Raw genomic sequence first — 22,453 nt, 5'->3', positions numbered from 1 at the left:
GCTCCAGCAACCAACTACATGGTTATTCAACATTATTTATTTATACAGCAACACGTTACAAACTCCAAACCCAAGACCATCATGCACCCAAAAACAAAACAGAAACAAAAAAAAAACCAAAAAAAAAATAGCACATAATTAGCCGGTACCAGTAGATGCAGGTTTATCAGCGTCCTCATTGTTCAACCTACGTTTCTGCGCTGCTCGTAGCATCAGTTCTCTCGGAGACAGTGACGCTGCCGAGGATTGAACGGTAGCACTCGGCCCTGCAGACTCACCAATCCCGAGAACAAATTCACCACCGTTCCACGCGCCCGAGTCCTGTTGTTCGTCATCATGCCCCGGTGGGATATAAAACTCGGCATCGGTCAATCGGTTGCCGGAAGCATACGGGTTTAATTCCACAACCTGACGTTCCAATGCTGCAGTGAGCTTCCAAAACGGAGCATCGTGACCTGGCGAATAAACGTTATGCGCAAGTTCATGACATAACGTCTTGAGAACCGTGCCGTAATGCCGCCAGCCATCGTAAGCGTCAGTGCGCAACCGCAATTCGATAACCTGGCCCATGTTTCGGTTCAATCCCAAGCATTTCGAATCCCGGGTCGTGTTGGATGCCGGATCAAGCTCGGTCAACACAGGCACGGACCATTTATATTTTCGCATGACCGCTTGCACGCCCAGGTCTGCCTTTAGCCGTTCCAAAAAAGCCAATGATTTCTCCGGATTAGGTAAGAACGGTAAAGGCACAAGCTTATGAAACGTATACTGTAAAGCATTCGGATCATGCTTAGATGACTCCTTAAACAAATATTTTGACACCGGCCGACGTTCAGGCTTAAAAGAGGCAACCTTGCCCGCCAGATCAGGACGGGTTCCAATCAGCATTAACTTGATCGGCCTGGCTGACGAAGCCGGCGGCAAAAGTTCGGCCAACAACTTGACCGAATCCTCAGACCTGGCAATGCCACGTTTCGGTAGCATTAATTTCTGATGCGACACGGGCAGGCCCGTGAGTGCTTGAACGTGGTCTTGCAGGTCCGCCAACGTGGCAGTCGGCGGCATTTGCAACTCATGATGCTGGCCATTCCAAGACACGACAAGATAAATTGCGTCCACCAAATCAACCATGACTGATAAATATTTCACTCTTCCACGTATCCGCAACCGCAAACCGTGCGGTTGTCCCTGCTTTATATTCTATGTTTGCATGGAACCGGGTCGAAATCACTACGATCCATCAGATGACAAATCGTCAGAAACGTGGCGCAAATGAATGGCACAAGCCAGGGCAAGCCACGCTTACAAATTACAACATACATGCTGCACGCATAAGACAGTACAAACCATAAGCGTCAAATGGTTTTGAAATGACTTTTGCACTAGGGTACGAAATTGTTAATAAATTATAAGAGAGTCGGCAATAGTTTAGTGGCTAGAATTTCCGCCTGTCACGCGGGGGACCGGGGTTCAATTCCCCGTTGCCGAGATTTTTTTTCTTTTCGGTTTATTAATTTTTGTTTTGAGATTCTCATCTGAGATGGTTGACAACCTAGTCTTAATGTTATTAATGAAAGGAAAATTTTGTCATTGTGATAAAATTATTTATTTATTTTCTTGATCTTTTAATTTACTCGTAGTTGGATAATATAAAAAGCATGTTTTATTCACCTCCGAAATTAATAGTTAAATTTAGGATGCTTTCATCTGTCATATTTTGCTTGGAAATCATCATGGTCTCGCATTGGCAAAATTACCAATTTATGGAAATAATACGTTGTGATTAGCAGGTAATACCAGTCAGCAGTTCATAAGATTTTAAACAATGTTGTTTAATAAATTTCTAATGTATTAATCTAATACTTGTTGTCATCTCACAAAGATCTAAAAGATGACACATCTAAAAAAAAATTTATGATAAGCACGAATTGTTTAAATTAAAGAAGAAAAACGGCCAAGATGCCGACCAATCCAAATGAAGAAGTTGCCAAGACGTTGGAAGACGCAGCACCGGTGCTAGTCGTGGCATGTGCAGAAGAGCTTGCGGTAGAGTTGGAAACGATCGCGGCGGCAACAGACGAGCTTGAAGTCACGGCAGAGGAAGATGAATCAGACGAGACGCGGGTGGAAAGAGTGCTTGAAGATGAAGCAGCCGAAGAGGAAACGACTGAGGAAGAGACATCAGAAGAAGAAGAAGAAGAAGAAGAAGAAGAAGAAGAAGAAGAAGAAGAAGACTCCACAGACGAGGTGGTAGTGGTCGCAGCAGCAATTGATGACACAGCCGAGCTGGTTGTTTCGGAGTCAGATGTGGTCGTGATCGGGGCCTCGCTGCTGGAAGTCGCCGCAGCCTCAGAAGATGAAGCGGACGAGAGATAGGTCTCAGGATTGATCAGGGTGACTGATGCTGACAGGCAAAGTTGCTCGGCATACTCAATCGTGGCCTGCTGATCAGCCGAGTCACATGCAGTAGAAATGCAAGACGCAATCGTGGCGATGAAACTTGAAGCAGAGCAGAAACAGGCAACGTCAAGCGCACTGGTGCAACCAGAGCTGGCAATCGCAGAACCAGCGCATGACTAGACAGACAGGTAAGGAAAAGAAAGAAAACATGTGGTTCGGTATGATTGCGTACCTGTGCACAGCTTGGCAGACCTGAAATCTGAGCAGAAGCAAGAGCCGCAATGGCAAGAATAGAGACCGGAATAGTAAATTTCATTGTCGTATAATTGATTAGAGGCAAGGACGAAGCAAAAAAAAAATGATTTAATAGTTTGCAAGCAATCCCGGGGCGATATTTTATATCTATAATTACCGCTGTGGATTTAAAAAAAAGAGGGAATTTCCAGATTTAAGGTTTTGTTTTTTCTGATATAGGCTTGCTTGCGGCGGACGACAGGATTGATTTAAGTGCCGTGCAGCGAAGTGGATTCATCGACCATAAATCACATCACGGCCGTGTCAAACCCGGCTCGTTGGCAGCAAGCATTCGGTTGTTTTAATTTGTATTAAGTTACCATACGGCCGAGCATGAGTCAGTAAAATTTGCTATAACCAAGCTTCGTGAGCCTCATTCGTAACAATTCGTCGTGGTGACCACGTCGGATTAAAACAAGGTTTGTTCACACGATGTACCATGTAGAAGCGAAGCGGCTGCGCAAGAGGCAAATTTGTACCAGTTCTCAAACCGAATTCGATTGGATATACAAAACAATACAGTGGGTACCAAGTATGTCGAAAATAAGTTGAGTCTAAATTATTGCTTGCTATCCATCACATGCGGCCGAACAACGAACCAATCTAAAACTAGGTTCAATTCCTTATGGCCTTACAAAATCAAACTTTTTATTGGCTGCCGTGTCAGCGAGGTTATAAGTGTAACAGGGTGCGTAGGTTCGCGGCCTCGAAATCAGTAACTAAGTGGATTCTGTTAAGTATTTACATGTACCAACCTGTAAGTCCGAATATCAGTAACTAAGTGGACTACCGAATGAATACAGGAGAATTGCCATCCTTATAGTACGACTAGTTTCTTACCCTAACCATCATTCATCTATTCCATACCTCCATCTCCATGACAGCATTCTGTGTCCTTTTTTAAGATAAAAAAAAAAACTCCATGCTCCAGCACATGCCCCTGCTTACAATAAGGTCTTATCGAAATATTACGTATTATTTGTATTATTTGTACTTATACTTGAGAATGCAATTTTTTTTTTTTTTTTAAATCTTCAAATTCTGTTACAGGCTGAGTGAAGAGTGAGTGTGTCTTTCTTGAAATAAATAATTTTTTTTATAACGCCGCGCCGGATTCGAACTTGTGATCTAATAAATCAACCGCACTCTTTGCCATTACACCAATTCAAATTAGCAGCCCTAACCCTGTACATAACTATAAATGACAATGGTTTTTATATTTTTTGTCCTTCGGGACACATGGTCAATTTGAAACGTTACAGAGAAGATTAGCATGGCCCCTGCATAAGGATGACACGCTTTGATAAAGAGAGTAAATCGTTTTTTTTGCCAGTTCGAATCCCAACCAGGTTGCAATAAATTTTTTCATATTTATTTTTATTTTTATTTTATTATGATGCGTCTTTTAGTTTACAAATTTGTTTTGCATTAACTATCTAGTTTTATTATACATCAGTTGAGTTAAATTACAAATTATTCAAGGCCTAGCTCAAACTCCAAAATATATAGTACATGAACCCCATACGGATCTTGCAAAATCCAACCAAAATTGTAAATATGTTAATGTAACTAAATAAAATTGCTGAGATTAATACTTCTATATTGTTGGTACCAAAAAGAGTTAAAAAATTGATTTTTTTTTTTTCGTATCTGAAGTGGACGGCAAAACATGGCCAGGAAGCGGGAACGTCAGGAATGGTGGCCAATTAAAGCTCAACTTGATTGCTGATACGTGCGTGTACTTCTTGGAACCGGATGTCGTGCTTGGCTTGAATGGTATGATTGACTTGAAAATGGTGAGGATGAAGATTCGGGAACGTCGGATGATCGTTTAGGTGAAAACAAATTTTGACCAGATGATGCCTGTTGTTGACGTTCATCGTCAAGGGCAAGAACGTCTGCCATTGTCAAAGTAATCGTGGTAGCTTTCCTTCTTAACATGATTTCACGTAGATGAGTATTTTGGCTTCAAACGTGGTTTAATTCCTGAGCGCGTAAACAAAAACATCATCATCATCCAATATGAGGTCTCAATTCCGGGTAACTTTAATGAACTTGCTGCATTTTCTTGATTTCTACACTGATACTCTATAAGGAATCATCTTTAATACAGTGACCATAAAAAATAGTACTTCCCTGTTATGAGTGAGTTTTTTGTTCGAATCCATATAAAATCCCACCCAATGAAGCTTTGCAACTGTGAGCGGCAATTAACGGGAACGGAAATCATACCGCAACGCGTATATATAACGTAGGCATTAGTGATTTACACCGCCCCGGAGTAAAACATCATCAGGTGCTTTCATTTTTCCATTGCTAGAGTACAACTCAGGATCAATAGTGCATTATTTCTGCAATCAATACTTTCAATTTATTAACTCGTCCGTCATGTCTTCGCAATCACCAGTCAAGATCGGTCTCATCGGCACTGGAGTAATGTTATTCCGTTTAAATCCGGCTGGTTAATAAGAACCACTATCATTAACTATTTTACAAAAACAGATCTTTGCTTCCCAGCGTCATTATCCTGCAATTGAGTCGCAGCCTGACATTCTTAAGCTTACAGCTGTTGCCAACCGTTCGGCGGACAAGGCACAGGCGTTTGCCAAGAAAACCGGCGTTCCTGAAAACAAGATTTACTCTGATCTTGATTCTCTTCTTGCCGATCCCGAAGTCGATGCAATCGATGCGCTTTTGCCTTCCCAGTTTACTCTTGACGCTGTGAAAAAAGCGGTTGCGGCCGGCAAGCCGATCGCGATCGAGAAACCGATTGCGGCCCGGCTCGACCAGGCAAAACAGATTGTTGCGATTGCCAAATCGACTGACCTGCCCGTGGCGGTTCTTGAAAATTTCTTGTTTTGGAATTCGATTGCCGAAATTAAGGCAGTTTTGCCCAAGATTGGCAAGCTTGTATATTTTTCACATTACAGTACTGCCCCGTTTAATGGCGACAGCATTTACCTTGGCACATGGTGGAGACAGAAGCCAGAACATGTCGGCGGCTTTTTATCTGGTACAATATATAACAATTGGGGTTTTTTTTTTTTTTTTTTTGAGATTTTTTTCTGATGATTTTAGATGGTGGCGTTCATCAGGTAGCGTTGTTCACCGAGGTGCTTGGACAGGTTGAGTCTGTAAGTATGGCAGCACCTGGGCTAATATGTTTTCGGCTTTGCTGACCTTATTTAGCTTTCGGCTTTGACCACCCAGGTTAAAGAACAGTCTGGAGATGTGGACACTCTCACCTCAACTCTTAAATTGCAGAATGGCGCATTTGGAACGTTTACTTACACTTCTGTAAGTATTTTTGTTTTTGAATATTGCGTTTCGCATGTGATGTAACATCTAATTTGTTTGATAGGCCGTATCTTATCCTCGTATCAATAAGCTTACGATTCATGGAGAGGAAGGAACCATTATTTACGACTTTGCTGATAAGCAAAATACGACGATTACTCTTTACAATTCTGAAAACAAGCAAGGCAAGGTTATTCCAAACGTGCAAGTCGTTAATGAAGCCGTACCTGAAGAATTTGCCGATTTTGCTCATGCAGTTCAAAATAAGGATAAGTCACTTTTGAAAGCTACGCCTGAAAAAGCGTTTCATCATTTTGCGGTTATTGTGGCAGCGGTGGAAAGTGCACAAAATGGCGGTACTGCCGTTGCGGTCGCAACCCCATAAATTGCAAGTTTAGAAATTTAAATTTTTGTTTAAAATTTTTTTTTTTTCTTTCTCGTCATTATATTTTACCAACAGTAATTTATATACTTTGTATTTTTCGTGTTTTAATATCCCGTAAATCTTTCCCTACTAAAATGGTTCGGTAACAAAAAATTTGCAAGTATTCCAGCAAAGCATCAGTTTGAAAATAAGACATGTTTTTTTCTTTTTTGAAAGGTAGTACATATAAATTTGGTTTGCTTAACCAACAAGTTTCTTTCTCTTTCCAATGTGAGCTTGGAAACCAGTTTTGATACCTGAAACTGATCGTCTGGATCCACAACTTTCGCAAACCAAGAAATACAAACGATTTTCCTTGGCAAGATGAGTTGAAATAGACTTGCATGTCTTGCAGGTAACGTATTCCATAATGTACCGACGAAGAACGTTTTCAAGTTGTTTTTGCTGGAAGCGACCTTTAATCACGAGACGAGAGTTGCCGTCCACGGATCCAGAAGTACCCAATTCAGCAAACAAAAACTGCATGACGTGCTCGTACGGACGATGCATCCTGTCCGATATATCTTTCAAGTTTGCAAAAATTGTCTTCTTGTTACCTTCACGCATGACTGAAGGAGGTGGAATCTTATGTCTGTGTTTCTCGCCCGCAAGTTCAGGATTGTTAGTTCTAAGAATTTTAAAAAATCGTCGTAACAATTCTTCGTATGTGTATTCACGGTCACTGTTAAGCCAAGCGCCGTCAACCTCTTCCTCAGTTTTTTCAAACGTGTCATCATCAACCAAGCCCTCGACGTCACCGTCTTCGTCTTCATTCACGCCTGCTTGTTCAAGTTCTTGTTCGAACGCGTCCACGTCCGCAACCGCTTTCTTTTTTTTCTTTTTCTTGACACTAAAGTCAAAATCTTCAGTGTTGTCTTCCGCACCGGCATCGGCATCGGCATCGTCTTCAGCAATTGAATCCGCAACCGTGGATGACGAGCTTGATTTCTTTTTCTTCTTTTTTAAACCGGAAAACAAATCTGTGAGTTCTTCGACCACGGGATCTGCTATTATTACAGGCAAAAAAAACAAAAAAAAAACATTCTATTAGCAAAATTGATTCTGAACCACCCCCCCTCCACAGGATTCAGCACACCGACTTACCTGACTCTGGCTTGGATTCTGCTGGTTCGAGATCATCACCACCAAACGACACCGCCTTGGATTTTTTTTTCTTCTTCTTTTGAGACGGATCGAATTCGAGCTGTTTTTTTAAAAATTAGTCATGTTCAATCAAAAAACGCCCGTCTCATAATTTTCTCCGCACTCACTTGTTCGTCTAAAGTAGGAGTTGTCTCCTCAACGGCAGCCATATTTGTAAATTCTATTTTTTTTATTTTATTTTATTTTTTTTTTTGCGAATGAGCTAATGATTCCCAACCGTTTTTGTGGTCAAACACGAAAAAATTGGCAAAAGCTGGCAAGCTACAAGCCCAAAACCTAACCTGGAATGACTGCAAATTGTCACTTGTGTGTGCACGTGATTAATACTACGCGGCTTCCTTTCTTTTTTTTCCCGGCAACAAAACCAAAACTCGATAGCGACACTTTTTACGTTTCTCACACCGAACGAACTTTTATTTGGGGAAACAAAATCCTGAGCACTTGGACGCGACCGGGAAATCACGCCGTGAAATTTTACGTGGGATTAACCTGCCAGTTTTTGTTGTTTATTGTCAATGTATGTCGATATTTTGCACTATGTATTTTTTTTTTTTTGTTGTTGTTGTTGTTGTTTTTGGGCATGTTGTGACTTGACAGATGCTAATAATTTAAAATTATATGATAGATGGCAATTGACGACAAATTGCAAGAATTTAGAGATGGCTTGGCTGAAATTATCGACCAGGTAACGAATTTGCGATCTGGAAAGTAAGCAATCGAACTTAAGCATAGCAAAAAAAAAAAAATATCGTTTAATTCGAATCAAACTTTTTGCAGGAGAGGTGGAAGGCTTTATGCGGAATTATTCATGGTCGAACCAGATGCTGATGAGTATCCGGCATACTATCAGGTTATTAAATCACCAATGGCATTTGAAACTATTAAAGTAGGCTGTTTTTTTTTTGGCAAACAATCAATAAACTATTCTAACACAAACACAGAGCAAAATTGGTTCAGGGAAATACCGCACGATTGAACAATTTAAGGACGACACTATTTTAATTTTCAAGAATGCAACCATATTTAATGAAGAGGGCAGTCAAGTTTACAACGACGCGCTTCACTTGCAAGTATGTTTGAGCGATATAAAAAAAATGCCAATCTGATTGCTAATTTATGTTTTAGAAAGCATTCGAATCACGATTAGATAACAAACGTGCAGATTTGGAGGAGCTGGAAAAAGCAGTGGCAGGCCATGATGCAGAAACAAAGACCAATCGCAAACGCAAGCATGCACCTGATGAGGAAGTTCCGTCAAGGTCAGTAAAGCTAAAGATCTCGTTGAAGGAGCCGGAGGAATTAAAGCCTAAAATTAAATTAAACCTTGGCATTCGTAATAAGCGAGAGAAAGAGGAAAAACCAGAACCGGCAACGCAAGAACAGGCGAAGCCAGAAGAAAAAGAAGAAAGGCAACCGGAACCGGAACAGCAGGTACTTGAGAAGCCGTCGGTACCGTCTCCTTCATTACAAGGACCGGTTCAGGGATCAGTTAATGTCAATACAGAGATCAAGGTCAATAGTATCAGTGTACCAGAACCTGACGTCCTTCCTTCTGCTGTACCTTTAAAGCCCCCAGAGATGGTTATCATTAAGCGTGGTCGAGGACGTCCTAGGACCAGGCCGTTACCGGGCACTGGATTCGTGCCGACTCCCAGGAAAGATGATTTTCTGACCGGCAAGTTAGAAGATATCGGATCACCTAGGTCTACAAGGTCAGTTAGACAAAGTGGTGAACCTTTAGGTTATGTTACTGGTGGCACGCCATCATTACTAGGACGAACGGTGGATGATTTAAAGTCTGAGTTGGGAGTGCAGACCATTGTGCCTGCAAACTCCGCTAATCAGGGACAATCTCCCAACACGGCGGCCAAGATTCCAGAGGAAATCAGGACTCGCGCGCCAGGTAAAAGTATGTTGACAGGGAAAATTTTTTTTTTTTTTATTATTTTGATTAACATTTGCTAATAATCAAAAACAGCAATCGCAGATGCATTGATCACACATTTCACTATTTCGTCCAACACTCGTCAAATTCACGCCCCGCCATATCGCATTGTTTTCCCGCCCAACGCAAAAGAAACGTTTCAGTCATACTCAATCATTCTTCCCGCGATTTATAATTCAATCACGATTTCGCCAACGCTTTCTGCTTCGTTATTAATGCGGCAGTACAACCTTTACATGTCATTGAACTCTCGACGACTGAGCCCGACGATCATGCCTGGGTTGGGAACTCGAAGGCCTGCGGAGCCACCGAAGAGCTTGTATGACGTCAAGTTGAATCCGGGTATTAATCAGATCGAATGCCTCGTGCATGCATCGCCACCTCAGATGCCATCAAATTTCGGAACCGCCAGGCTCGTGCCTCCGCCTACTCGATACACTCCCATTGGCACGCAGCCACAGAGTGTTAATCCGGAAGGCAGTGAGAAGGAGAAATTTGTTATTTGGATTTTTTTGCAGCGAGCGTATGTATGAAAAGAAAAAAAAAAAAAAATAATTAGTTGTTATTTAGGGGACATGTACTTTTAGGATGTGTAGTATTATTGGAAATACATTATGTAATATAATTTATGGTAACTTCCTTAATGCGCACCAGTGTACGTGAATGTTCTAATCATGCTAGTGCACATGTCATGCACAGATATGGCGGTGAAGAATGTTATGGCAGGTGGTGGAAAGACCTAGCACGATTAAGCTTTCATTTCCAAAAACTCAAAATACAATTTGTGATGCTCTATGACGTTCTCAACTCCGGCAGATCCGCTGGGATAACGTGTATAAATATATAGCATATTTGCATCAGGTACTAACTAACTATCAAGACTTTGTTTAACCATGGCGGCAATTACTCCGTCGACACAAAATTCACTTGCGGCCCAGTATTTCCCTGACGAGCCTGCACGTCCGATAGTGAGATCAGCATTTCCTGGTCCCAAATCGCTGGCACGTTTAGGCACGTTGGATGAGGTTTTCGACACCAGGGCGGCCTATTTGGTCGCAGACTACGAAAAAAGTGTTGGCAACTATTTGGTTGACGTGGATGGGAACGTTTTTTTAGACTTGTATGCTCAGATTGCATCAATCCCTCTCGGATACAACAACCCTGTCTTGCAAGACGCTGCCAGGTCAAACGAAATGATTGACGCGTTGGTAAACAGGCCTGCGTTGGGAAATTTCCCCAGCGCGCAATGGGAATCGATTCTGCGTCAGGGAATCCTGGCCGCTGCTCCGAAAGGCTTGGATCAGGTTTGGACCGCGTTGAGCGGGAGTGATGCCAACGAATGCGCGTACAAGGCCGCGTTTATTTATCATCGCCAAAAGCAGCGCGGTGACCGGGACGTTGATTTTTCGGATTTGGAGAAAGAATCTACTTTATTAAATAGTGAACCAGGATCTCCTGATCTTGCCATTTTGTCGTTCGAGCGTGGATTCCATGGCAGATTGTTCGGCTCGCTATCGACCACGAGATCGAATTACGTGCACAAGGTCGACATTCCAGCTTTTAAATGGCCAAGGGCGCCGTTTCCATCTTTGAAATATCCACTCGAACATCACGTGGAAGAAAACCGCAGGGAGGAAGATGCCTCGCTTGCAGCGATTGAGACAATCTTGAGAGAGTGGCGTCACAGAATCGCGGCTGCGGTTGTCGAGCCGATCCAGTCCGAAGGAGGTGATAACCACGCAACACCGTATTTTTTTCAAAAATTGAGACAACTGACTAAAAAATATGACGTGCTGCTGATTGTTGACGAAGTGCAGACCGGCGTGGCTGCCAGTGGCAAGTTTTGGGCACATGAGCACTGGGATTTGTCTACGCCTCCGGACATTGTCACTTTTTCCAAAAAATTCCAAGCCGCTGGTTATTTTTATGGCAACCCTGAATTGAGACCTAACAAGCCGTTTCGACAGTTTAATACTTGGTGCGGTGATCCATCCAAGGCTATTATTGCACGAGCGATCGTGCAAGAGGTGAAGGCTCATCACCTTGAGAAACGTGCCCAGCATGTTGGCGATTATTTGTATGAACGACTGTCCAAATTGCAAAGTCAGTACCCTGAGAAAATAGCAAACCTTCGTGGCAAGGGCACCGGAACCTTTTTGGCTTGGGACGTACCTGGCGGATCTGAGGCAAGAAATAAGTTTTTGAAAGATTTGAAAGGAGTCGGTTTAAACGTTGGCGGCTGTGGTGTCAATTCTGTTCGACTGAGACCGAGTAAGTATTAACACATGGGCTTGTTGTTTTTTTTTTTAAATTTCCAATTGACTAACACGTAATAATAGGTCTTGTTTTTGAAACTAAGCACGCCGATATTTTTTTGAGTGGTGTTGAGCAGGTTCTTAAAAACTTGATATGAATGTTCATTTATATATGGATATCATGCTAAATGGAAAGGAAACAAGTACATTCTAACTTGAATTTAACATTTTAAAAATCATTTCCCTTGTTGTCTTCTCGCTGTATGATTCCCAAACGTCGTATAAGCTGATTAATTCCTGTGCGCAGTTAATTACAGCCTCGAGATCGATACCACATGAAGCAAACCAATCCATGACCCTTTGTAAGCGAAGCTTGGTGCGTTCGGTGAAAGCATTTCCCTGAGGAATTCGCAAAACTACGGCAACGTATATGGCCGCGAGAGCAATCACGTGAGGCGGGCAAAGCAACGGCAGGTCGGTAATGCATGAGTCATTAATAATCGACCAAGATGTTTGCAACTCATCTGGTGACAGTCCTGCGTTGTTTCCGGAAGCACCGAGAGCTTTTGAAAGTTGAATTAAGGACCGGTACGGATGGTATACGATTAAGTACGAATCGAGTTCTTCAATCAGATAGAATTCGCATTCGGCCAGTTTTGTGTGGTCATGAGTGATATGATCGGGCCACAGGGATTTTGCTTCGGAAACAACGGTGCGAATATGCTGCGCACATTCTTCCATCTTGCATGCCAAATAAACGCACGTCGCCACGATGAGATACGGATTGGTTTCCTGCACTGAAGTTCTTGTGTAAAACCTGGCCAGGTACGTTTCCGCCGTGGCAAGGGCTTGCTGCCTGACGGACAAATGCCGGCCAAGGTTTTGAATCAGGCCATGCAAAAAAATTCGCAAATGACGTGGGTCTCCAAGTGCAGCTCGATCGTGACCGGTCGCGGCATCGGTGTCGGCCCGGATCTTGTCTAACTCCTGGCGAGTGAATTGCCAATGCTTATGCTGCGATGATGTCCAGTAGTTGGCAGCCTGACGGAATACAACAAGTTAGTATTTTTAAAATAAATAAATTTTGTTTCATTAAGCCGGATATCATACCATCCATTTCGTAATTGCAATCTAAATACTAACTTGCATTTACGGTGTTTAGCATTTTAATTTAAATCGCAGCAGCAATAACAGGCATGACCCTAACCCCATTTTGTTTTTGCATATGGCGAATTGCGGGAGATTTTGAGTCAACAAAGAGAAACAAAACTCAGTGAACTAATTGGTCAAGGATCGTTGTGGTCACTTGTTGTGTGTTTTAATACCGTAATAAGTTACATTGATTGGCTTGGACCCGGTTTAACCTGGCAAAACCGAGCTTGCAACATCCCACAAAACTCGGCACAGTTCTATTATATATATATCTATCTATGTTACAATGCACATGGCGACCGTGAAGTCGTAGTAGTTTACTATTACTAAACTGCGGCGACAGAAGGGGCAAGTGTTCCGTCGCGGCGCGCTTCGGTCACAGGGAACCAACCCATCACCATCATGGCCATCTCATTCGGCCAGAGGGAAGATGCAGTGTGAAACGAACTGAACTTGCATTATACGTACCCCTTAGGAGTAAAGTTAATGTGAAATTTGTTTAATCACAAGTCGAGATGATCTTACTATGGCTGATGTTTGTGTCAGCACAAACGCTGGTCGCAACTTCGGGCTTAAGGCCCATAAAGCATCCCCTCTGAATGCCCCGCAGACGACGTGTAGAACTGTATATTAATAATCCATTGTCTATATAAACATGCCGTAGCTTTTAACGGTTTTCTACCTGTCTTGAACTCATATTTTGAATTCAACCAAAGCAGCAATTTTTACGGTTTTTTTTTTTTTTTTTTTTGCAATAAGCTTTGACTGAGCTTTTTACTTCCCACAAACCAATTAACCGAATTTTGCCGTTTTACATAGACGTCGAACCTTAGGTTCTTGCCCATTTCCTTTCTTTTTTCCCTCTCGATTTCGTTGTTTAATTGGACTTATTCTGGGTACGGAAGCAAAAGATCACCCAAATTTTAGGCTCATCGGCTCCCCCACGGTGTATTACGCAAAGTTGACGGCAAATAACAACGGCATTTTTTTTATTCAATTAAAACAATTCAATTTTGCACGATCAAGTGTTAAACAAACCGACACAGACCTTTATGGCCACATTAGAAAGTGCACGCTCCAGAAGCGAATCTGCTGCTTCAAATTATGCCAATTCGGCATCGATTTCTAGTTCCATATCGTCCACGGATGACAACCCGGATCTTTCTGGATCAGCTGCCAACAGCAAGCGCAAAAATTCTGACGTTGAATTCGACATTCTCGCGCCTCCGTATTCTCTCAGCGCAAACAGAACGCCGTTACAATCTGCAGATTTGGAAGAGATCCCGCACGGCATTTCTCGACAGGCTCGGAATCTAGAAAGCTATGCGTTCCCAGTGCACCGGTTAGCTGAGGTGCTGCAAGACAGCAGAATGGAACCATTAGTAATTGTTGCGTGCGGGTCTTTTTCACCAATTACGTATTTGCATTTGCGAATGTTTGGTAAGAGCATTTTTTTTTTAGTTCTTTGTTTTGCATCATGACTAATTCTTGCAGAGATGGCAATAGATACCATTCGTGAACTGAACCAGTACGAAGTTATTGGTGGCTATTACTCTCCCGTGTCTGACAACTACCGAAAGGCAGGGCTGGCCCCTGCCAAAGATCGAGTAAGGATGTGTGAGTTGGCTTGCGAGCGAACGAGTTCGTGGTTGATGGTTGACGCTTGGGAGTCACTTCAACACACGTATCAGAGAACCGCTGTCGTGCTCGATCATTTTAATTATGAAATTAATGTGAAGCGAAAGGGCATACGGTCCAAAACTGGCGAGCGGCGGCCGGTTAAGATTTTGCTTCTCGCTGGCGGCGATCTGATTGAATCCATGGGTGACCCAAACGTTTGGGCTGACAATGACCTGCATCACATTCTTGGCAAGTACGGATGTCTTATTGTCGAACGGACTGGTTCAGACGTGCGCAGTTTTTTGCTTTCTCATGATATAATGTATGAGCACCGCATGAACGTGATTGTCATCAAGCAGCTTATTTATAACGACATTTCGTCTACAAAAGTTCGATTATTTATTCGTCGTGGAATGAGCGTTCAGTATTTACTTCCAAACAGTGTGATTCGATACATTGAAGAACATGGTCTTTACGTGGGCATGAGCGAGCCGGTCTCGAACGTGTTGAAATTTTGAAAATTGTTTCTTTTTTTTTTTTTTTTTGGAAGATGTCGAATATATCGGAAAAAGACTACTATGCTTATACATATTGTCTGACATTCAAGGTTTTATTAATGAGCATTCGAACAGCAAATGATGACATGTGTTAATGAAACAAGGGACTACATATTTTTTTTTTTTTTATTTTTATTTTATTTTTGGATATCCATATAGAGCTATAAAGTATAGTTTAATTATAGGGGGGTGGTGGCATAGACTTGTTATTCAAAATTCACAATGGTAACATTTCTACAAAATGACAATCATGATTTTGTTCGATAATAAGTACAGAATAGTAATTTATTTTATTTTAATGATTACGAAGTTTCTGAGCTTTGATGATGATGTGCAGTGCAGCCATGCCGGTGATCGTTGGCGTTATCAATTTGCCAATCCGGCTTCACCCATTTCTTCAAGATGCAGAAGGATTTCCAAATATCCTGTTTACTAGATGATGCTGTACCGCTCTAAACATCTGCTTGATTACTTCTCGTATTTGTTAACCACCATAATTTTGGTTGGCATGCCATAAGAAGGTGAATTACTCGTTAATGATAGAATTTTTTTATATACTCAAATTGGTTTGATATGGTGGAAAAAAATGCATTGTTTTTACAAGAGTATTCGGTGTAGAAACCAACCCAAGTTGTTTACATGTCTTCAGCTTAAGATGTACAACCAAAAAACACAAACAATAGGTTAATTGCAATAGGATTGGCAAGGAACGGAAGGGCATCACTCGACTTATATTTTTCTTCAATGGGACTGGTTCAACAAAGCATGAGTTCAAAAGCATAAATACCAAAAAGCAGGAAGGTCAAAATAACACATTTACGAAACGCCGGCCTTTTAATTCAGAGATGGCACTAAGCCTCGCGAGATCATACCTGTAACTAAAATAAAAAATGATAAATTCACAATTTTTATTGCAATTATGCTTGTGATGTAAGTGATTAGTTAGTTCTAGGAATATTCCGTCAGCGTTTGATTGGCGGGAGCGTGAAAATATTTTCAAATTTTCATTCAAATTCTGTTCCACCGCTAACAACTCTTTCTACATTTTTATTCAAACCAAACTTCATCAAATTAAAATTTCTACTTAAATAATTGCAAATTTATTATGCCAAAGAAACGGTATCACCATGCTCGCGGTTTCTTTGTTGGAATTTCGACGAATTCCTGGCACGACCGGTGTCATTGAAACAACTGTGCATGCGAGGCGCCTGCCTATGAAAGACGCCAAAGAAGATTACTCGAAGTATTATACGAATACCAACAAAAAGCCGTTTTCATTAAAGAAACGGAAAGCTATCGACGGCATCTCAAACCAATTGGGCTGCTGCTAGAGACCAACAAAGCCTTCTTGAAGGCTATGAAAAGAGTATTGGTTTGTGCTGGAACTGATATTTCGGCTGTAATAGGTCATTGTTGAAGTTCCTGTTGGGCTGAATCATTATTTTATGCTTAATTATGTTCAATTCGAAAGTAGTTGTTCAGACAAGAAAGAATGCTGACAATCGAGCCGCTGAACCGGAACATAGGATTTTTTTTTTTTTTGACTCAGCATAGAATGCCGGAGCAAGAAGTTTTTTGTCAGCACTTGGAAACGTTCTTCAGCGGGCGATCAAAAAGGCTTATTTTGCTGAGCTTCCGGTCGTTCTAATAAGGAAATTGTTATTACCATCATTGCTTCGAGAACAAAGTAGCCCAGCATTACGAGATTTCGTTAAGGGATTTATCCACAGGCGATATTCTTGCTAACCCAAATTGATTTACCCCAGTATTTATTATGGTATACGAAGGATGCATGTATGATTCTGCAAGCTTTAGCAATAGATGCCCTGCGTGCTACGCTCTCCCAGATGCAGCAACAAGAACCGATTGTGCCGTCATCTCGATTGACCTAAATTTCCAAACATTATCGGGAGACGAGGCAAGGCGAAAATGCTGATAGGATGGCTCACCAGACACCAGTATTTGTTTTGGAAGATCCGTGTCGAACTTTTTTCCAATACGGAAGAAAAGTCTGGTTGTAGTAGCAGTTTTGCAGCCAAGAAAAAAAATTATATCAGCAAACAAAGCTGGAAGGATGAAAATAGGCTTATTAATGCTGTCTGTCGCCACGGCACAACAACATTTTTTTGGGGGGAGTACAAGGAAGACATTTGTACGCTGCTGCAATACAACGTACATTTGTAAACGGCAAACCTACTTTGACGTCATTTTCTGTGACATAGGATGTTAGCTGTCATTTCCTTCGGACGCTTGCTTAAGGCGTATTTGTCCAAAATCTTATATTTATTAATGGATCCAACCTATATTAGATGCTCGAAAGCCAATTTTCGGAAGTTCAAATATCTCGATTTCTACTAAATTTTTGGTTCCAAGCTTCCATGTTATGCACGTGAAAGTGAATGTCGCGTTTATTTACACCCGGTCAAGCTCTTAATAGGTAAACGATTTTTTGATGAAGGAACAAAAAAATGCCGGTATGTTGTCGCTTAGTGTTAAAAAAAAGGGCCACGGAACAAAAAAAGAGTGCAGCATTGGAAATATGGTTGATAGCCATGAAGAGCTCAAGTGATGGCTCGACAATACTTTTTCCGCGCCGATCCGCCTGAAAGCGATTTTTCATTAAAAGGCTTGATGGCGAAAAGCTCTTGACCTGTGAGAGCTGACAAGGTTCGCCAAGAACCAGAACCTGTTTGACAATCACGTCCATGCTGCGCCAGCAAACTCAATAAGTTCATGTGCCTGGACCTCCACGAGCTATCTAGCTTCGTCAATTCGCTATCCACTTCCCTCGTGCATTCACAGGTCAATAGCTTTTCACGAGCATCATTACTTTTCGCAGCAAAGAAAGGGGTCTTTTAATGGAAAAGCGCTTTCAGGCGGATCTGCACGGAAAAAGTCTTGTCGAGCCATCACTTGCTGGCCAACGTCCTCATGGCTATACCCGCTCAACTATATTTCAGATGCTGCACTCTTTTTTTGGTCCGTGGCCTTTTTTAACTCTAAGGGCCAAAGCACCAGCAAGATATCCATTTTTTTTCCTTCATCTGAAAAATCGTTTGCCCATTAAGAGCTTGCCGGCGATGATATTTAGATGACTTGCGACTAGGTACACCAAGAAAGCCTTTTGCGCTCAATCTCGTTCTACACCTTCGCCGTTAGTTAATCCACCAATAAGCGGGTGAAATAAAATGCGACATTTACTTTCATGAGCATGACATGGAAGCTTGGAATCAAAGGTTTAATAGAAATCGAGGCATGAATTCCTCCGAAAGTTGGCTTTCGAGCATCTAATTAATATAGGTTAGGTCTTTTAATAAATATGGATATTTTGACAAGGCTAGATATGTCGTAAAGGTTGCGACACTTGAAATTTATTGAGTCTAACGCGCTCTATGCATGCTGCTCCAGTAAACTCAATAACTTTGATATGTCGACCTCCACTTCCCCCGTACCTTCACAGGTCAAAATGCTTTTTGCGGGCATCATTAGCCCCATTAAACTTTTTTGGCAGCAAGAAAGAGGGTGTTTTTATGGAAAATCTCTGATCTGCATCTTTATACATCATATCAAAAGTTGTTTATTAGGTTTAACTGCGTGCTCTTGCTAATTTCTGTCTCATCAGCCAGCTACTAATTTTTAAATTTTTATATTTTGATGTCATTCAGAAATAATAAAACATTATAATAAGACCTTTTTTTTTCCAAATTCATGGAAAGCGACTGCAATTTGCCTTACCGAGTACCTTAATTTCTTTTCGTCAAAACCCGATTTCTGTGATGTCCGGCTTAATTAACTTTTGGCCACGTTTCTATGGCAACATGGATTGCCCACCACGCTAGTACAGAAACGGAGTTTCATCAATATTTCCCGGAACCAAGTAAACAAACTCCGCGCTCTTTTTTTTTTTCCCTTGATTACCGTACCACAATTGAAACACCCAAACCTCCAAATCAATTTATAAATTTGCTAATTTTTATTTTTCTTTCTCTTTTGATTTTCTTGTCCTTCAATTCTTACTTTTAATTTGATCCTCAAATCATTTTTACAAAAGAATAATTGAAATAGTTTTTCTACATCTCTCCCGTTTTACCTCCTGCTTTTTTTTTTTCAAGAACAGAAATAAAAAGAACAAAAAATTTCAAATGTCGTCTTTGAATCAAGGTAGCAATCAAGAGCCAATTCAACCTCTTCATTCAAGTTCGGCAAGCAACGTTCAACGTCAGTTGCTTCACCAAAAATTATTTGAAGCGTATGTTATTCTTTGTTGTCATTTATTAATAATTATGAATGAGTGATTAACTTTTGTTTAATAGACGGACTAGTTTTGCTTCACCTACTGATAACCTCATGTCTCCATGTACTGCCAAGCTTCAAGCTCACAAAACCAGGCATCATTCCAAGTACGTTAATTCAGTTTCAATTGTTGTTGTTATTTCTTTTTTTTTTTTTTTAAATTCTAACAACTTTTTTAAAGAGGAAAGCCTCAAAGACTGAGATTTGCTGAGCTTGTCGCACAAAATGCAAACAATAATAAGGAAAACAATACAAACAACAGTGCACCTGGTTCATTCGGTCTTTAACTTAATAACTTATTTTAGTTATAAAGTAAATCATTATGCTTTTACCTAGCAACTCGTGTTTTTTCATTGTTTTCATTTTATTTTATTTTTTATTTTTAAATTATCTCTTTTGTTACGTATACGGATTGGTGTTTCGTGGATTAATATTTGTTTAAAGAATATCATATGGGTTACAATAAATGGTGTGAATCAGAACAGTTTTTTCAATATCGTCTTTATCATTGTTTGGGTTTTAGTTGTTGTCTCATTGCTTTTTTTTTATTAAAGTGACTGAAATTTTTTGTCAGGCAAGCAAGTTGTGTTAAAACAATATATAAATAGTTACAACATTTATTTTAAACCTCTTATAAATATCGAGATCTTTGAGCTTCAATATAGTCATCATCACTATCATTCAAGGCACCATCTTCTGCATGTTCAGCGTGTTGAACTTTAATCTTTACCGGATTTTTACTCGTGCTATTGACCACGACCTGGTTGGACAAATTATTAAAGCCATCATTGGTTCCGATCTCGTCGGTTTGATCTGTCATGGTAACGTCGCAAGACGATTGCGAAGCATGGTCGTTGTCATTCGTAACATTTTTAAGATCGACAAGGTCAGCAGTTTCAATCCAAGATTGGAGTTCCTTGTCAAGCAAATCTTGATCCTTAATCAGGAATTCGTGCAAACCTGAAGGTACCTGGACGCTTTCGTATTTTTGATCCAACGCTTTCTCGCTAGCGTACACAACCAAAACGCCGTCTTCACCTTGCGACCGCATAGCTTCATGTACATGTTCAAACCTGACCTGTTTAGTTTCGAACGAGCCAGTACTGCTTCCGTCATAGTAAGAAACCTGCAACCATAATTCATCTTCCACGGACACGTCATCTAATTCTTCAATAAGTGTGACCTTGTTGGACTTGCGTCGAGGCCTGTTGCGAAAATAAAATTTCTTTTCACCAAACGCGACACCGGATAAAACGTATTTTTGAAACGGAGGATAACTGCCACCGTCACTAGCTGAGGTAGGTTCACTAAAAAGCTCAGTAAGCAATTTTAGCTTACTCTCAAGTTGAGCGATTTTGGCATCAATTCCTGTTTTCGGTAAGTTTTAAAAATTCACACACAATTTTTGATGAATTCTTACTATTAATGCTTAAGTCAAGGTGTGTAGTTAAAGCTTTCAATTTTTGAACTGTTGGATTTGTTGACGAGTCAATTTCTTTAGGAGTAGAATTTCCGGCTGCATTAAGGTCTTTAGCATAAAATGCAATTGTGGATTTTAAAAGTGACCTCGTATTAAAGCCCTTAAAAATTGTTAGTGAACCAAATATTGAAAATAATATTAATAATAAGAAGCTTACTGAATATTCATCAATTTTTGCCCTCCGTTGGCGTAACCTTTCAATTTCGAGCGAGAGTTGGCTTCTTTGCTTATTGTTTTGTTTCATTAATTTTTGAAAAGGTTTTGTATATCGATCAGGATACCACACCAGTGGCACGTCAACCCCCGCACCTGGCCTGCCATTCTCTTGTCGAATGATCATGGTAAAAATATCTGCCACCGAACTCAGATACGCGTCTGGTTCTTCTTCCCAAAGAAGCGTATCAAGCGCTCCTAACAACTTATCACTGATTCGAATCGATTCGTCTGTCACCGACACGTCTAAGGTCGAAAAGGTCTCATGCTGAACTGCATTGGTGTCAACTTCCTTATCCAGCGAAGCTTCAGTGAAAAATAAACTGTCTTCTAATCCAGATATGTCTAAAGACTCGGTATAATCTTTAGCAATATTAAGCCATTCTGGGAGAAATGCCGCCATTGATTCGCCATAATGAAGCGATGACACGTCTAAATTAAGCTGATTTCTGCCCCAGGCAAAAACCAAGTTGTCAAGACTGGCATAGGCACGTTCTGATGGGCCATCGTCATCCAAAAATGCAATTATTCGTTGCACTTCAGCAAGCAAATGTACTTTAAAAATAGTCTCTGCAATCACGACTTGAGTATAAACTTTTTTTTTTTTTTTCACAACCAAAGCAAAATATTTTTCGGCTTACCTTGCTTGTCTTCAGATTCAATAAACTCAGGAATAAAAATTATTTCATTATCCCACCACTTATCAGCGATACCGTAGTCATTTAACAATTGCTTGCCATAGAGCAATAATGAAGCCCTAGCAAGAGGGATTGAATGCAGTATAGTTAATAATGCAGATAATTGAGCTGTTCGATTGGAAGGGCGTAATAAAGGCGGCCTGCGTGATGGTTACTCGGTGCTTAAAAAAAGCAAGAATGCTACAGAACTGCACGTACTCGTCATTTATCCGTCTGCTTGATTCTGGCTTATATGACGAAACATTCGCGTCATGTGTGAGGGGCGCAACACTCCATTGCTGTTCATCATAATCTGATCGAATCGTGGGCCGAAACCGTATTCCGCTTTCTTGACCAATTTTGACCTGTTCAGCATGCAAGGACATGTCCATCACTTTGGCAATTTCATCGTCCACTTTTATTAATTAGCACCACATTCCATTTTTTTTTCTTTTGGTAGAGAATGCTCATACTATCAGTATCCTTTATCTCAACAGTATCGTTCCGGTTCGATATTGAAGTTCGTTCGTCTTCCGGACCGTGAAAAGTATCTGGCGCAAATGCCTCTTTAGATACAACATCGGTTGGTAAATCGCTGGTTTCGCTAATTTAAAACAAAAAAAAAAATCTTACGAAATTCAATGTTATCAGTTTCATTTTTCGGTTGAACTGGTTCCCAATC

General features: G+C 40.9%; 12 protein-coding genes and 1 non-coding gene across 13 annotated transcripts; 7 read left to right on the top strand and 6 right to left on the bottom strand.

Moving 5' to 3' along the window:
- Positions 1 to 19: 19 nt before the first annotated feature.
- Positions 20 to 1,232, bottom strand: V1514DRAFT_333578 (WLM domain-containing protein). The gene has a single exon (XM_066928068.1). The coding sequence runs from the start codon at positions 1,129 to 1,131 to the stop codon at positions 139 to 141; it is 993 nt and encodes a 330-aa protein (XP_066782423.1). The 5' UTR covers positions 1,132 to 1,232; the 3' UTR covers positions 20 to 138.
- Positions 1,233 to 1,417: 185 nt separating this feature from the next.
- Positions 1,418 to 1,489, top strand: V1514DRAFT_t69. Its single transcript has one exon. It is a non-coding gene; the product is annotated as a tRNA-Asp (tRNA).
- A 325-nt stretch (positions 1,490 to 1,814) lies between these two features.
- Positions 1,815 to 3,017, bottom strand: V1514DRAFT_112098 (uncharacterized protein). The gene is made up of 2 exons (XM_066924400.1): positions 2,633 to 3,017; positions 1,815 to 2,576 (listed from the first exon to the last, which is right to left on the bottom strand). The coding sequence occupies exons 1-2, from the start codon at positions 2,714 to 2,716 to the stop codon at positions 1,938 to 1,940; spliced, it is 723 nt and encodes a 240-aa protein (XP_066782422.1). The 5' UTR covers positions 2,717 to 3,017; the 3' UTR covers positions 1,815 to 1,937.
- Positions 3,018 to 4,099: 1,082 nt separating this feature from the next.
- On the bottom strand, positions 4,100 to 4,685 carry V1514DRAFT_353201 (uncharacterized protein). Its single transcript, XM_066929529.1, has one exon. The coding sequence runs from the start codon at positions 4,633 to 4,635 to the stop codon at positions 4,408 to 4,410; it is 228 nt and encodes a 75-aa protein (XP_066782421.1). The 5' UTR covers positions 4,636 to 4,685; the 3' UTR covers positions 4,100 to 4,407.
- Positions 4,686 to 4,859: 174 nt separating this feature from the next.
- V1514DRAFT_111948 (uncharacterized protein) lies at positions 4,860 to 6,581 on the top strand. Its single transcript, XM_066924399.1, has 5 exons — positions 4,860 to 5,127; positions 5,197 to 5,707; positions 5,773 to 5,828; positions 5,884 to 5,991; positions 6,056 to 6,581. The coding sequence occupies exons 1-5, from the start codon at positions 5,083 to 5,085 to the stop codon at positions 6,374 to 6,376; spliced, it is 1,041 nt and encodes a 346-aa protein (XP_066782420.1). The 5' UTR covers positions 4,860 to 5,082; the 3' UTR covers positions 6,377 to 6,581.
- On the bottom strand, positions 6,393 to 7,803 carry V1514DRAFT_333567 (domain found in IF2B/IF5-domain-containing protein). Its single transcript, XM_066928067.1, has 3 exons — positions 7,687 to 7,803; positions 7,520 to 7,619; positions 6,393 to 7,422 (listed from the first exon to the last, which is right to left on the bottom strand). Exons 1-3 carry the CDS (start codon positions 7,726 to 7,728, stop codon positions 6,617 to 6,619), a joined length of 948 nt encoding a protein of 315 aa, XP_066782419.1. The 5' UTR covers positions 7,729 to 7,803; the 3' UTR covers positions 6,393 to 6,616.
- Positions 7,804 to 7,886: 83 nt separating this feature from the next.
- V1514DRAFT_333563 (uncharacterized protein) lies at positions 7,887 to 10,140 on the top strand. The gene is made up of 6 exons (XM_066928066.1): positions 7,887 to 8,096; positions 8,205 to 8,287; positions 8,357 to 8,465; positions 8,521 to 8,649; positions 8,705 to 9,488; positions 9,558 to 10,140. The coding sequence occupies exons 2-6, from the start codon at positions 8,205 to 8,207 to the stop codon at positions 10,055 to 10,057; spliced, it is 1,605 nt and encodes a 534-aa protein (XP_066782418.1). The 5' UTR covers positions 7,887 to 8,096; the 3' UTR covers positions 10,058 to 10,140.
- Positions 10,141 to 10,206: 66 nt separating this feature from the next.
- V1514DRAFT_333559 (aminotransferase class-III) lies at positions 10,207 to 12,018 on the top strand. The gene has a single exon (XM_066928065.1). The coding sequence runs from the start codon at positions 10,418 to 10,420 to the stop codon at positions 11,804 to 11,806; it is 1,389 nt and encodes a 462-aa protein (XP_066782417.1). The 5' UTR covers positions 10,207 to 10,417; the 3' UTR covers positions 11,807 to 12,018.
- Positions 11,850 to 12,929, bottom strand: V1514DRAFT_111937 (cyclin-like protein). The gene is made up of 2 exons (XM_066924398.1): positions 12,890 to 12,929; positions 11,850 to 12,820 (listed from the first exon to the last, which is right to left on the bottom strand). The coding sequence occupies exons 1-2, from the start codon at positions 12,890 to 12,892 to the stop codon at positions 11,990 to 11,992; spliced, it is 834 nt and encodes a 277-aa protein (XP_066782416.1). The 5' UTR covers positions 12,893 to 12,929; the 3' UTR covers positions 11,850 to 11,989.
- A 758-nt stretch (positions 12,930 to 13,687) lies between these two features.
- On the top strand, positions 13,688 to 15,209 carry V1514DRAFT_111878 (uncharacterized protein). Its single transcript, XM_066924397.1, has 2 exons — positions 13,688 to 14,371; positions 14,426 to 15,209. The coding sequence occupies exons 1-2, from the start codon at positions 13,984 to 13,986 to the stop codon at positions 15,067 to 15,069; spliced, it is 1,032 nt and encodes a 343-aa protein (XP_066782415.1). The 5' UTR covers positions 13,688 to 13,983; the 3' UTR covers positions 15,070 to 15,209.
- A 1,026-nt stretch (positions 15,210 to 16,235) lies between these two features.
- On the top strand, positions 16,236 to 16,439 carry V1514DRAFT_320962 (uncharacterized protein; the record flags this gene model as incomplete). The annotated part of the gene is made up of 1 exon (XM_066926031.1): positions 16,236 to 16,439. One exon carries the CDS (start codon positions 16,236 to 16,238, stop codon positions 16,437 to 16,439), a length of 204 nt encoding a protein of 67 aa, XP_066782414.1.
- Positions 16,440 to 19,030: 2,591 nt separating this feature from the next.
- V1514DRAFT_333552 (uncharacterized protein) lies at positions 19,031 to 20,021 on the top strand. Its single transcript, XM_066928064.1, has 3 exons — positions 19,031 to 19,357; positions 19,422 to 19,508; positions 19,583 to 20,021. Exons 1-3 carry the CDS (start codon positions 19,251 to 19,253, stop codon positions 19,686 to 19,688), a joined length of 300 nt encoding a protein of 99 aa, XP_066782413.1. The 5' UTR covers positions 19,031 to 19,250; the 3' UTR covers positions 19,689 to 20,021.
- On the bottom strand, positions 19,925 to 22,337 carry V1514DRAFT_333549 (uncharacterized protein). The gene is made up of 5 exons (XM_066928063.1): positions 21,991 to 22,337; positions 21,736 to 21,932; positions 21,039 to 21,664; positions 20,822 to 20,981; positions 19,925 to 20,769 (listed from the first exon to the last, which is right to left on the bottom strand). The coding sequence occupies exons 1-5, from the start codon at positions 22,161 to 22,163 to the stop codon at positions 20,033 to 20,035; spliced, it is 1,893 nt and encodes a 630-aa protein (XP_066782412.1). The 5' UTR covers positions 22,164 to 22,337; the 3' UTR covers positions 19,925 to 20,032.
- Between the last annotated feature and the right edge of the window lie 116 nt (positions 22,338 to 22,453).

Source organism: Lipomyces japonicus (assembly GCF_038497905.1).
Source record: "Lipomyces japonicus strain CBS 7319 unplaced genomic scaffold V1514scaffold_29, whole genome shotgun sequence".
Taxonomy (NCBI): Eukaryota; Fungi; Ascomycota; class Lipomycetes; order Lipomycetales; family Lipomycetaceae; genus Lipomyces; species Lipomyces japonicus.
Note: the sequence above shows the minus strand (reverse complement) of the source record. Positions and strands in the feature narration are given on the sequence as shown.